This window comes from Triticum aestivum, chromosome 5B (assembly GCF_018294505.1).
Source record: "Triticum aestivum cultivar Chinese Spring chromosome 5B, IWGSC CS RefSeq v2.1, whole genome shotgun sequence".
Lineage (NCBI taxonomy): Eukaryota > Viridiplantae > Streptophyta > Magnoliopsida > Poales > Poaceae > Triticum > Triticum aestivum.
This window is the reverse complement of record NC_057807.1, coordinates 688,160,177-688,173,093: the sequence shown is the minus strand read 5'-3', so window position 1 is coordinate 688,173,093 and position 12,917 is coordinate 688,160,177. Positions and strand designations below refer to the sequence as shown.

Below are 12,917 nucleotides of genomic sequence, written 5' to 3'. Positions count from 1 at the left end.
AAATAAGTGTCTCTACCTTGAGACACTTATTTTGATATAGAGGGAGTATTATGGTGCAACTATTTTGTCTCCTATCTGTTGTCTCTACCTCGATCATAGGGCTCGTTGGTACCCGCGACACAAAATATTGGAACAAGGAGATGTAAAGGCCGGATAGGAGAGGGAGGCTATGCCGAAAGATGGTGATAATAAGGTGATTATGGTAGCTGGAACCAAGTCTCTGGGGAGACTATGTAGTCATCAAACACTCATGCATTTGTCTAGTTTATCCTTAATAACCGGGGTAACCCCCGTGAGTCGGATAGGGCAAAGGTTGGACAATCGAATCCTCAACGCGACGGTAGTCAGTCATGGTGTCCTTGACACATCTCTCACTTATGTATTTGCAAAATATATTTATCAATGTTTACCAGTGCATTGTTGATCCGTATAATATTATCCCTAGCGGGTGTACAAAGCCGCTGGTGCAACCTTAGCCTGGCCTATTTTCTTTGTATTTTTACAATCTCTGCGATAACTGTTGGTCCGAGAAACTGGGATGATTTGAGATAACCAAGGCATGCATACATTTCCCTGCCAAGCTTAATTCATGTTCTGGATATGATAAATCCTATGGGCTCTAGGAAAGAAGTTTGTACATCTGAAAACAGGGACATGGATCCTCTGACGTACCTATCCCTGCCTTACCCTGCCTTTGGGCTGCTGACAGGTGGGACCTACGCTTGGTGGGACCCACATGTCAGTGAACCAATGGTAGGATAGCCCACGTCAGGGGATCCTTGTCCCTGAAAACAGATCGAAGGTAATCACTGGTCACAAACGAACTACGAGGTGCACATGGCAAACGATCCGTATTGCATCACTTGAGAAGTGTATAGCTAGATGACATTGAGAAGTAATAATTCATAGACCAATCTTCATATATACTAAAACATCACACATTACAGATAACAGAATAGATGAAATAAACACATCTAGACATCCACGATGAAAACTTGTACATAAGCTGCAAGTCGCCATTGCTCTTCATGTCAGCACTTATTATGTAAAAAGTTCTAAAGATATTTTAGGGAAATTTTATTTTAAGTAGGTAGGATGCTATATCCATGAAGTTAGAAATGCGAGTGGGCCCACCAAGTAATAGTGAGCAACATTGAACTTGGCAAGGACGTATGAGCTGCACCAGAGAAGCCGAAATCAATCCACCGACAGATCATTAGCCAGTTACGACTTTGTTGTCCCCGGACACGACTTGGTTGCTCCCTGATACAACATTATTGTTCCCAGTTACCCTATTGTTATTGCCCGATACAGTATTTTTGCTCCCAGTAACGACATGGTTGCTATCAACTATGACATTGCTGCTCCCAGATGTGACTGTGTTGTTGCTCCCAGAAACATTATTGTTGTCCCCAGATACGACAGTGTTGCCGTTCCCAGATACAATATTGCCACTCCCAGATCTGACACTGTTGTTGGTCCCAGTAATGGTATTTGGTTGTTGTTGTTGGAGTGTTCTTCTATTGCTCTTCACATACAATAGCAAGTTAGTGAAAGCAATACCTAGTGAACGATGGACAACGGTGAGGCCCTTGAGTAGTGTCAAACCCTTGGGCACCTCACTGACCAAATGAATTATTTGAGAGATCCAAGTACCTTCCTGGCGAAGCCCCGCGGCGCTTGGAGGTCGTCGGGGTGGCACATCGCGTAGGCCGCCGGCAGGAGAAACGCCAAGAAAGCGAGCACCAGGAAGCATTTCGCCATGGATTCAGCCGTGGCCTGTGATATGTATACACAAAGCAGGAACACTCAGCAAGAAACCAGTTTGGGGTGCAGGTGATTCTCAAGTGATCTTGGCAAAAACTGCTTCGGTGGTGCATCTCATCTTATACTCGTGCATGAATGTGTGTAACCATGCGTTGCAAGTACGTAATACTAGTCAGTGGCCACAATAGTCAGTGTGCATGCGGAGTGCCAATTCAAACTTTATTTTCTTGCATTTTTCATTCATGAGGTGTTGTCGGCCGACTGAAGAAATTGGTGGGTGTCATGGACCATGGACCCAAGGTGGCAGCTCCTGCTCCTCAGCTCCACTGGTCCCGTCCCGTTGTCGTGGATAGGTCCGCCCTAGTCCATTCATGTTTCTCGACTTTTCTTAATAAGCCAACTAATGCAAATGACTTTCATGGCATATTTCTTGCACACACAATAAAAGTATTAGCTTCGAGAACAAACTTTGTTATACGCGGACAAAATGATCTTCCGGTACTTCGTGAAAATGCTGCGCGCATGTCTGTTCACATGGTATATAGGAAAACTTGCTGCTTGTGCATTGTGTTCTGTTTCTAGAAAAAAAAATGCATAACAGTGAAGGCAACAACCACAGTCCGTCCTTCATGTAATACTTGCATAAACTGACGCTCAGACGTTTTTTTAGGAAAGGAGGATGTACCCCAGCCTCTGCATCTCGACGATGCATGCAACCATATTATTAATTATTCATAAAGATCATACAAGGTGACGTATCAATAAGCCTGAAGCCACCATCTTGACAACGTTGTTGCTACTCTTATCCCCTTGATGAAGGTGTGTCAAATGTCCGGGCCTAATACCAAACAGACATCGCGCCAAAGCCTAACATCTAAAGCCGGGTGTCCCATCCAAGCCACTATCTGGATTGGGTCCCACACCGGTCCGGCACACTCCCAGTGAGCACCGCACGCTGCAAGGACCGTCACCTCCATCTTCCATCAGTCCATCCTCAGAGCAGAACTGATGCACCGACCTTGCCAGGCCTCTTTGCCATCAACGCCACCATGACGCCAGACAACTTCCTCCTCCTGCGCGAGTCCATCTCCGCGCATCAGACGCCGAGTCTCCACTGCGCGATGCCGCCGAGATCCACCGTCGATGATACAGTTGATGCCACACCGCATGCCATCTCGTGTCGACTCCGAACTACCTGCAACTCCACCACCCTGAGCAATCCCCGGCCGACGCCTTCAGGAAGGAACACGACATCAAAGTGCCATCGTTGCCCAACAGAGGAACAGAGTCTTTCGCCTGCGCTCATGGCAGAGGTGGGGGGCATAGGATCCACACCGAAGCCTCCGGGAAAGGAATCGGCGCTGAGGGCATCGACTTTGCTGCGGCCGCCACGCCGGCCTGGAGTTTCCCCCGGATCCATGCCCACCCGCCAGATCCGTCCAGGCATTATTGGCGTCGACCGTAGTCGCTACCGTAGCTATCACGAACCGAAGTAGATCGAGTCGGAGATGACGCCTCCCATGGAACTCCGGTCGGCCGTTGAGGAGCCGCCGTGGTGCTGCCGCCTCCACGTCGCCCATGCGGCCGTGGAAGCCCCCCATCTGCACCCGCGGGTGCCGCCCGCCAGGCAGGCCACAAAGCGCGCAATCGATCGAGGCCGCCGCCCCGAGATCCGATCTGGCAGGCGCTGCCGCGCCATGAGAGCCAGATCCCCACGCATGCGTCTGCGCTCCCGTGCGTCGTACACACTCGCCGCGCAGCCCCAGCTCAAGCTCGCCACGGCGACCAGGCGCTCCCACGGCGGATGCCCCGCAACTCCCGAGCACCGTGAAAGGGAGAACCGGAGTGCCCCGCCACCGCCGAGGCTGCGCGGGCTTTGCCCGGCGGCGCCTGCTGGCTGCGGTGAAGGGAGGGAGATCTGGCGAGGAGGGAGCTCGCCCGGCGGCTAGGGTTCCGCCCGGGCCGCCCGCGGGGTGGGCGACACGGGGGTTTCCCAGTTCTAAATTGGGGGAGAATTTTACTTCCCCGGCCTCTGCCACTCAGACGTGAAAGTTATAATTAATTCTTGATAGCCCTAGCCGAATCCAGTGCACTGCTACCTGCATGTCACTATCACCAAGCAATGCCTTTGATCCGGAGTGAGTCCAAACAACGAGTTATAATCTTCACTAGTAGAAACGAGGGCATTTGTCCCGGTTCGTAAGGGCCTTTAGTCCGGGTTCATGAACCGGGACTAATGGATCCTTACTAATACCCCCCCTTTAGTCCCGGTTCTAACACGAACCGGACAGATGGGCCTCCACGTGGCCGGTGCGCCGAGCCCAGGCAGGGGGGCCTTTGGTCCCGGTTGGTAGCACCAACCGGGACCAAAAGGCATCCACGCGTCAGCAGCTGGCTGGAGCTGATGTTTTTCTTTTTTTAAAAAAGTGGCTGCTTTAGGGGTTTTGGGGGTTATTTTTAGGTTGTTATTAGCTAGCTAATAGAAAGAAGTGTCCTCTCTTATATCTTCGTCCTTGGTTTACCAACGCTGCTGCTATGTTCATTTCACCCGCTGATATAATAACTCATGCATGCTCGCATCATACATCATCATATATAATAACAAGTCCTACTAATCATGCATGATCATACAACATCTACTCGTTATTAATAATAAGTCATACGATCAGCATCCTCATAGTCATCGAACCCAACCCTACATAATTGTTCTTAACACATGATCATCAGTATCAGGTAGGACCTAAACACCCTTAAGGTAAAATAGCATAAAACAATATAGACCCTGACTCTCCATTATGAAGAATGGAGATCATCCTGTCTCCAATTCTTGCGCTTCGCTGCCTTTTGCTTCCAAGAAGCTCCTTACGACTGTCCATACATTTTTTTCATTCTTTGATTGTCATGTCTCCACTTCTTTTAGAAACCCGGTATGGACAGTGGAGATTCATAGGAAGACCTGGTTGTATGTTCAAAACATGAAGGCTACTATGCGTATACATCAGATGAGGCACACAATCATTTGGGATTATCTCTTGAAAAACATAGTAATAACTTCGTAGTTAGCAATGATGTACTAGTTTTAGAAGTGTGCAAAAAGATGCACGGATGTCGTAATAGTAAAAAATCTTACCAGGGTATCTCCATGGTAGTTACCGTAGTTCAACACGTGCACTAGTGGCATGTATTGACCATAGTGTTGAGGAGTTCGATTGTAGACATTGTAATTCTCAAGATCAGTACAAAATGCGATCAGATTATTTTTCTCCCTATAAGTTAATTCGGAGCCATCGGTGTAGTGGGTTTTGTCTACCATCTTCCGCATATTCTTTGAAGATAATAAGCTGTCAATGGAAATAAGCTGTCAACTATTTTGAAATAACCAATATAAATTATTTAATAACTATGTTAAGCTCACATGAGGGAAGAATTGGAGGTGTATCCACAAGGACCCAAATCGAAGGTCTGTCTTGCTCGATTGTAGGATCACCAAGTTCATGGTGACAAGTATACCCTCATCAAATAAATACATTTGCAAAGTGCTTCCCAATTTTTGCAACCAAAATGGGTTACACTCTCAGCATTGTATAACTTTACTTGAAACTCCACACCATGATGGGTCCTTAGGAGAATTGTTTTGGTTTTCATACTTTCATGGTCTTCAAAACCCATTGAGGGAGTCCTGGACTAGGGGGTGTCCGGATAGCCGAACTATCATCATCGGCCGGACTCCAAGACTATGAAGATAGAAGATTGAAGACTTCGTCCCGTGTACGGATGGGACTTTCCTTGGCGTGGAAGGCAAGCTTGGCGATACGGATATGTAGATTTCCTACCATTGTAACCGACTCTGTGTAACCCTAGCCCTCTCCGGTGTCTATATAAACCGGATGGCTTTAGTCCGTATGACGAACAACAATCATACCATAGGCTAGCTTCTAGGGTTTAGCCTCCTTGATCTCGTGGTGGATCTACTCTTGTAATACCCACATCATCAATATCAATCAAGCAGGATGTAGGGTTTTACCTCCATCAAGAGGGCCCAAACCTGGGTAAAACATCGTGTCCCTTGTCTCCTGTTACCATCCGCCTAGATGCATAGTTCGGGACCCCCCTACCCGAGATCCGCCGGTTTTTGACACCGACATTGGTGCTTTCATTGAGAGTTCCTCTGTGCCGTCGCAATCAGGAGGGATGCCTTTTCCCGTCTTTAAAGACGGTGCCGTCGTCAAGGGAGCTTTGGCCCCCGGCCAAACTATCCGGCTAGGCGGTTTTCTTATGACCGCCTGTTCGGCCGCCGCTCCGACAATGACCTCTCGAGTCATCAAAAGCGATCTTCACGTCAACTCGGAATTCGCCGAGGAGCTAGATCCGATGGAGCTCTCCTCCGTAAATGAGCTCTTGGATCGCATCGCCGCCCTGGGAGTCGCCATGGACTACGATCAGATTGGGTTTAAAACCGATCTGAGGGAAATTAACTCTCCCCAGGCTACCCACCACGTTGTCGTGGTAGAGAAACAACGCAACGATTCTTCCCCTATGTTAAAGACCAGTTATGTCCGGATTCCCGATCCCTTCATGCCGGATTCCGCGGAGGGACGGATGTCAATCAAGTATTGAACCTAAAGTCAGGCATCGGACCAGATTTGTTGGACAACATCCAGCAATCCAAGCTTCCAAATCCGGAAACTTCTCGGCCTTTGAGCCTCAGATCGCGCGGTGTTCCGAATTTAATTCCGCCCGCCCACCCAAACACAAGCGATCTATCTCAAATACGACAAGAGCCCGATGAAACAGTACATCACTACTGGGCCAGATTCCTCCTGGTCATGGACAGGATAAAAGACTGTCGTGAGGAAAGCGCAATCTCAATTTTCTGCAACAATTGCACAGACAAGGGAATCATGAACGCCATAAGTCGTCGCGAAGTTACACGCTTCGCCGATCTGGCGACCATAGTACAAAAATACTGTGCGATGGAGAGTGCCTGGAAAACCGAAACCAGGTTTTGGGACAATCCGGCCCTGAATACAACCCTACACTACTTGGGAAAAGCCTAGCAGCAGCGCGGGTTTTGGGCCTATCAGTAGCGCGGGCAGGAGCGCTACTGATAAGGCACTACAACTAATGCTTAGCAATAGCGCGTCTTGGCCCACGCTACTGCTAAATTGACTTAGTAGCAGCGCTTCATCAGAACATCGCTACTGGTAACTAGTAGTAGCGCTTCTCCTTACCCGCGCTACTTCTATTTTTTAGTATTTTATTTCTTTTCTTTTTCTTTTCATGTTGTATTCATATACCTTACACAAGTTTTCACACAACAGGAATTTAGATATTGTTTTTACATCATAATGAGTTATTACATCATGGGGTGAAAGAACCGTGGACTAGTTTCAAGTGGATGTCCATCCACTTGAAACTAATCCGCGGTTCTTTCACCCAATGATATAATAATATCATCATCATCATCATATCATTAACAACTTAGCATCATAATACATCATTGTCATATAACACCTCCTCAATATCATCGTTTTTATCATTGACATCGCATAACACCTCCTCAAGATCATCATTATCAACTCTAACATATTACCACATAATAAACATATTGTACCTCATAGGACCTATTACATTCGATTAAGACCTACTACATTTTCTAAGGTAAAATAACAAAAAACAGGATAGCCCCTGACTCTCCATTATGGAGAATGGAGATTAGCCTGTCTCCAATTCTTGCCTTTCGCTGAATGTTACTTCCAAGAACCTCCTTGCGAATGTCCATACATTTCTTCCATTCTCTGATGATCATGTGTTCATGGGTTTTAGAAATCCGATATGCACAGGTGAGCTCCGTAGATTTACCTAGCAGTATGTTCAGAACTGAGAAGCGACCATGCAGAGACATCAGATGAGGCACACAATCCATCGGGAGTTTCTGTTGAAAAACATAATAATAACTTCGTAGTTAGCAATGATGTACTAGTTTTAGAAGTATGCAAAAGATGCACGGATGTCGTAATAGTAAAAAATCTTATCAGTGTATCTCCAGAGAAGTTATCGTTGTTCAACACATGCACTAGTGGCACGTATTCACCATAATTTGTAGGAGTTCAATAATAGTCATTGTAATTCTCAAGAAGAGTACAAAATGCGATCAGATGATTTTTCTCGTTATACGTTAATTGGGTGCCTTCGGTGTAGTGGGTTTTATCTACCATCTTCCGCACAGTCTTTGAAGAATCAAAATAAGCTGTCAATGGAAATAAGCTATCAACTATTTCGAAATAAACAATATAAATTAGTTAATAACTATGTTTGAGAAACTCACATAGCGGTACAATCAGAAGCGTATCAACAAGGACCCAAATGTCCATATTGTCTTCCTCGCTGTCAGGATCACCAAGATCCATGGTGACAATCATACCCTCATAAAAACCATACATTTTGCAAAGTTCTTCTCAATTTTGGCAACCAAAATGGGTTACGCTCTGAGCATTGCACAGATTTACTTCAAAATCCATATCATGATGGGTCCTTAGGTGTATTTTCTTTGTTTCGAAATTTTCATGGTCTTCAAAACCCATCCTCTCCAAGACATAGCATCTTGCATGGCATGGGATAAGCTAGTCGAATTGTAAAATATGAAAATTAGACGTTGAAATAGTTGAAGTCATGCTTAATGGAGAAAAAACAATTGTCGTTGTTGCGTACCGTTTCACAATCGAAGGTCTCCTCGAGCTTAATGCTGAAGCGCCGATCTTCGTCCAGCCGAACGAACCTGTCGCACATACCTCGATCGTCGTGGCACCAGCTACACTCCCCCGGGAGACCGTCGTCGTCCGAGTACGACATTTCCTACAATCATAATGCAAAGATTAAACTTGTACATATTCTAGCACAAGTCATGCCAGAATTCATGACAAAATCCGGCATGACCTTTGCTAAAAAAAGGACATATTGAGCGCCTGAAATTTGTCGGAACGGAAATTAATCAACACTCTGGCAAAACATAGGCCACTCGAAGATGTAAACTGAACATGAACGGCCACTTGGGCAACCACATATCCTATTTGAGCAACAACACAAGATATACAAGGATATTTGGCTGGTCTCACCTCGATGTCGGAGGGGGTCGGTGACTGGGTCGACGGCGGGGATGTCGGAGGGGGTCGGTGACGGGGACGACGGAGGTCACCTGAAACCATATAAGTTATCACTAACAACAAACATGACATGTTCAACTAGTTTTATTAATTCAACTAGTTCTTACTAAATATAAACTTACTATAAATAGAAAGAAAAACTAGTTCTTTCTAAAAATAAAGTAGTTCAACTAGTTATATTAATTATCTTACTAAAAATAGATTAGTTCTGTTAATTCAACTAGTTCAACTAGTTTATTAATTTACTTACTAAACTAGTTCAACTACAACAAAAGTAGTTAAACTAGCACTACTACTACTAAAAATCTAGTACTAACTAAGCAACATCTAGTACTAGCTAACCCTAAATTAACATCTACTACTACTAAATCTAGTACTAACTAGTGGCAGGGGGTGGGGGGCGACGGAGAGGTAGCTAGGGGCGGCGAGGTCGAGGGCGGTGGGAGGAGGGCTGCCGGCAGAGGAGGGAGGAGGGGCGGCCGCAGGCGGAGGGAGGAGGGCGGCAGCGGAGGAGGGAGGGGCGGCTGCAGGAGGGGCGGCCGCAGGAGGAGGGAGGATGTGCGAGGAGGATGGAGGAGGGACGGAAGGAGGGGAGTACCTCGGCGGCGGACGGACGAAGGTGGCGGCGGCGGCGACGCACGACGACGGTTTACGCGGGCGAGAGTGAGAGTGTGAGTGAGAGGGCCGGTCGTGCGCGTGCGGATAAGGTAGGGATAGTTGTAGCGCGTTTACCGAAACGCGCTACAGCTAACCTGAATAGCAGTAGCGCTCTATAGTAAAGTGCGCTACTGCTATAGCTAGCAGGGGGGGCGAGGTCATGGAAACTATAGCAGTAGCGTGGTATGCGGTGCATGCGCTACTGCTATTTCCAAGTCAGCAGCGCGTTTGGGTCACACGCGCTACTGCTAAGTAGCAGTAGCATGGTATTTTGAAGAGCGCTGCTGGTAAGATTCTGTGTATAGGCTTTTCCCTAGTAGTGCTAGTTCGAAATAAAAGGGTGCGTCATACTCAAGCACCTGGGTTAAAAACCAAAAAGCAAAAAAACCCTAAAGGGCACGGAACCGTACTGGAGGGATGGCTCAACGGACCCTATAAAATCCACAGTACGGAGGGCGCCACTCCAACACATAGCCTTCGAGCATGTTGGATATTACGGCAGGTGGCCAAAAGTGGCGAAGGCATTCTAGCCCCGGGCAACCAGCCCAACAGTACCAGTACGGTATTGACAGTCTTCGAGACTTTCACATCAAAAAACATGCGGAAACGAACAATCCGCAGCCTCGCCGAAGTCTACCAAGTAGCAACAACAAATCCATGGAGCGACACGGCTATCATCTTCAATGCCAGCGACGAACCTAAATTCCAAACAGCTCGAGCACCAGCCGCATTGGTCCTCAGTCCGATAGTGGACGGCTTTCGTCTTACCAAGGTACTCATGGATGGCGGCAGCGGATTAAACCTCATCTACGAGGAAACCCTCCAAAAAATGGAAATTGAGTAGAGCCGCATTGAGCGAAGCAGCACAACCTTCAGAGGAATAATCCCTAGTCGAGAAGTACGTTGCACAGGAAAAATCACACTAGACGTAGTGTTCGGCTCGCCGGACAATTACAGGTCCGAAGAGGTCACGTTCCATGTGGCCCCATTCGGCAGCGGATATCACGCCTTGTTAGGGAGAGAGACATTCACAATCTTCCTAGCTATACCCCATTATGGGTACATGAAGCTCAAAATGCCCGGGCCCAATGGAATAATCACTCTTGTCAGTGATCCAGATATAGCACTCCGCGCTGAAAATAAGACAGCCGCACTGGCCCTAGAGGCACTATCCGAAGCCTTAGCGGCAGAGGAACTCACTGCGCTGCGCTCAACGGTGGATAGGGACGATGTGATACTCGATAAGAGGTCTAATTCCACCTCTTTTAAACCAGCAGATGAAATATTCAAATTCCAGGTTCATCCAGCGGACCCTACAAAGACGGCCTCCATTGGGGCACAATTACATCCTGATGTAGAAGCCGCACTACGAGAATTCCTTCGGGAAAATTGGGACATTTTTGCCTGGCACCCTTCAGACATGCCAGGAATCCCACGCAGGCTGGCAGAACACAGCCTAAATATCCTAAAAGGATTCAAGCCAGTCAAACAGGCTTTTCGGCGATTTTCCGAACCCAAAAGATAGGCAATGGGAGAGGAGCTAGCCAAACTCTTAGAAGCCGGATTCATCAGAGATATAAAACATCCGGATTGGCTAGCCAACCTGGTAATGGTTTCAAAAAAGGACAAATCCTGGCGCCTTTCTGTCGATTTCAAAGACCTTAACAAGGCTTGTCCAAAGGACCCTTTCCCTCTCCCTCGCATCGACCAAATCATCGATGCCACAGCAGGGCACGATTCATTGTGCTTCCTCGACGCATACTCCGGATACCATCAAATCAAGATGGCGGAAAAAGACCAGGCCGCAACGGCATTCATTACTCCGTACGGACCATTCTGCTTCAACACAATGCCCTTCGGACTCAAAAACGCCGGCGCAACATATCAGCGCATGATTCAGACATGCCTGGCCACCCAGATAGGCAGAACAGTGGAGGCGTACGTAGACGATGTGGTCGTTAAGACCAAACACGTCGAAACTCTAATAGACGATTTGAGGCTTACATTCGACAACCTCCGAGCATACGACATTAAGCTCAACCCAGAAAAATGTGTTTTCGGCGTACCAACCGGAAAGCTCTTGGCTTCATTGTATCCGGTAGAGGAATTGAAGCAAACCCAGCCAAGATCCGTGCTCTGTCACAATTGGATATCCCAAAAGACCTCAAAAAATACAAAAATTGACGGGATGCTGTAACACCCCGAAATTTAACCAAGTTTTTGATATTAAAATTTTGCCAGGAGTTTTAAATTTTTTGCATTCTGGACCTTACTGTGGACTTCAGTAAGAAAACTCTTCTTTTTATGTTAAGGAGTTTTATCTTTCCCAAGTGGAGCTTTACAGAATATTAGACTTCTATGCCATCTCATTAAAACAATTTCTAAATCAGTAGATTGATATATTCAATTATTTCCCCCTGAGCTTTAATCATTAAAATGACTTGTTTTAAGTTTTGGAACTCTTTTTGTACTACAACCAGTTGATAAATTTAACTAAAAATCCAACCAAAATTTGGAGATGTCATGTGATGTCTCTAGATCACTTGTGTGCAATAATATATTTCGTTCTTTTCATATTTTGAGTGCTACACCTGTTTTCCTTCTCTGGTCCAGTGGACAACTTTGCACTACAACCCTTTCAAATATTTGTTTCTAGCTTCCACCAAAATTATGGGATGTCAATAGGGGCATATGATTCCATTATATGCAAAAATCCAGGCATGTTCTTTGAAATTTTTGAGTGAATCAACCTCATCTCCATTCTGGTCCAACATGATGGTTTGTACAGCAACCATATTATTGCTTGCTCTTTGACCCTTGATTCTTCCTCCTACTTGTAGTCCTCCATGCTAAACCCCTAAGTCCAGGAGCATGCAACCATTGGCATATTTTTGGTTCATGAAATAATGCCATTCACATCCTGTCCAGATCTGGAGTTCTGCAAAACTTGCACTAGCAAGTTTGTGATTTTCACCAACTAGCCTCACCACCCTCTTGTGCATCCAAAGAGACACTGATCTGGAAGATTTTGCCCCTCCAAGAAAAGCCTAAGTGCCTGTGGCATTTTGTCAAACACCTGGAGTGCATGATCAGATTTGACATGAATTGTTGTTGCCATTGTGAACTTGATCTGCTGACCAAACCACCTTGTCCCCTGAGCTTCACTCTATCAACAACCTAGCTCTGTTGCTTGCCAACCTCACCTGTGACCTGTAACATGCCACGGCATCGTATCGAACACCTTCCGTGCGTGCACTGGACGCGCCCAGAGTGCGCGTATTGCACGAACCGCGCCCGAGCCGACACGCTGGCCCCCCTGGTTTTGGCCCG

General features: G+C 46.6%; 1 protein-coding gene across 1 annotated transcript; it reads right to left on the bottom strand.

The window, feature by feature from the left end:
• Window positions 1–1,020: 1,020 nt before the first annotated feature.
• On the bottom strand, window positions 1,021–1,848 carry LOC123117682 (5'-AMP-activated serine/threonine-protein kinase catalytic subunit alpha). The gene is made up of 2 exons (XM_044538389.1): window positions 1,657–1,848; window positions 1,021–1,528 (listed from the first exon to the last, which is right to left on the bottom strand). Exons 1-2 carry the CDS (start codon window positions 1,762–1,764, stop codon window positions 1,217–1,219), a joined length of 420 nt encoding a protein of 139 aa, XP_044394324.1. The 5' UTR covers window positions 1,765–1,848; the 3' UTR covers window positions 1,021–1,216.
• Between the last annotated feature and the right edge of the window lie 11,069 nt (window positions 1,849–12,917).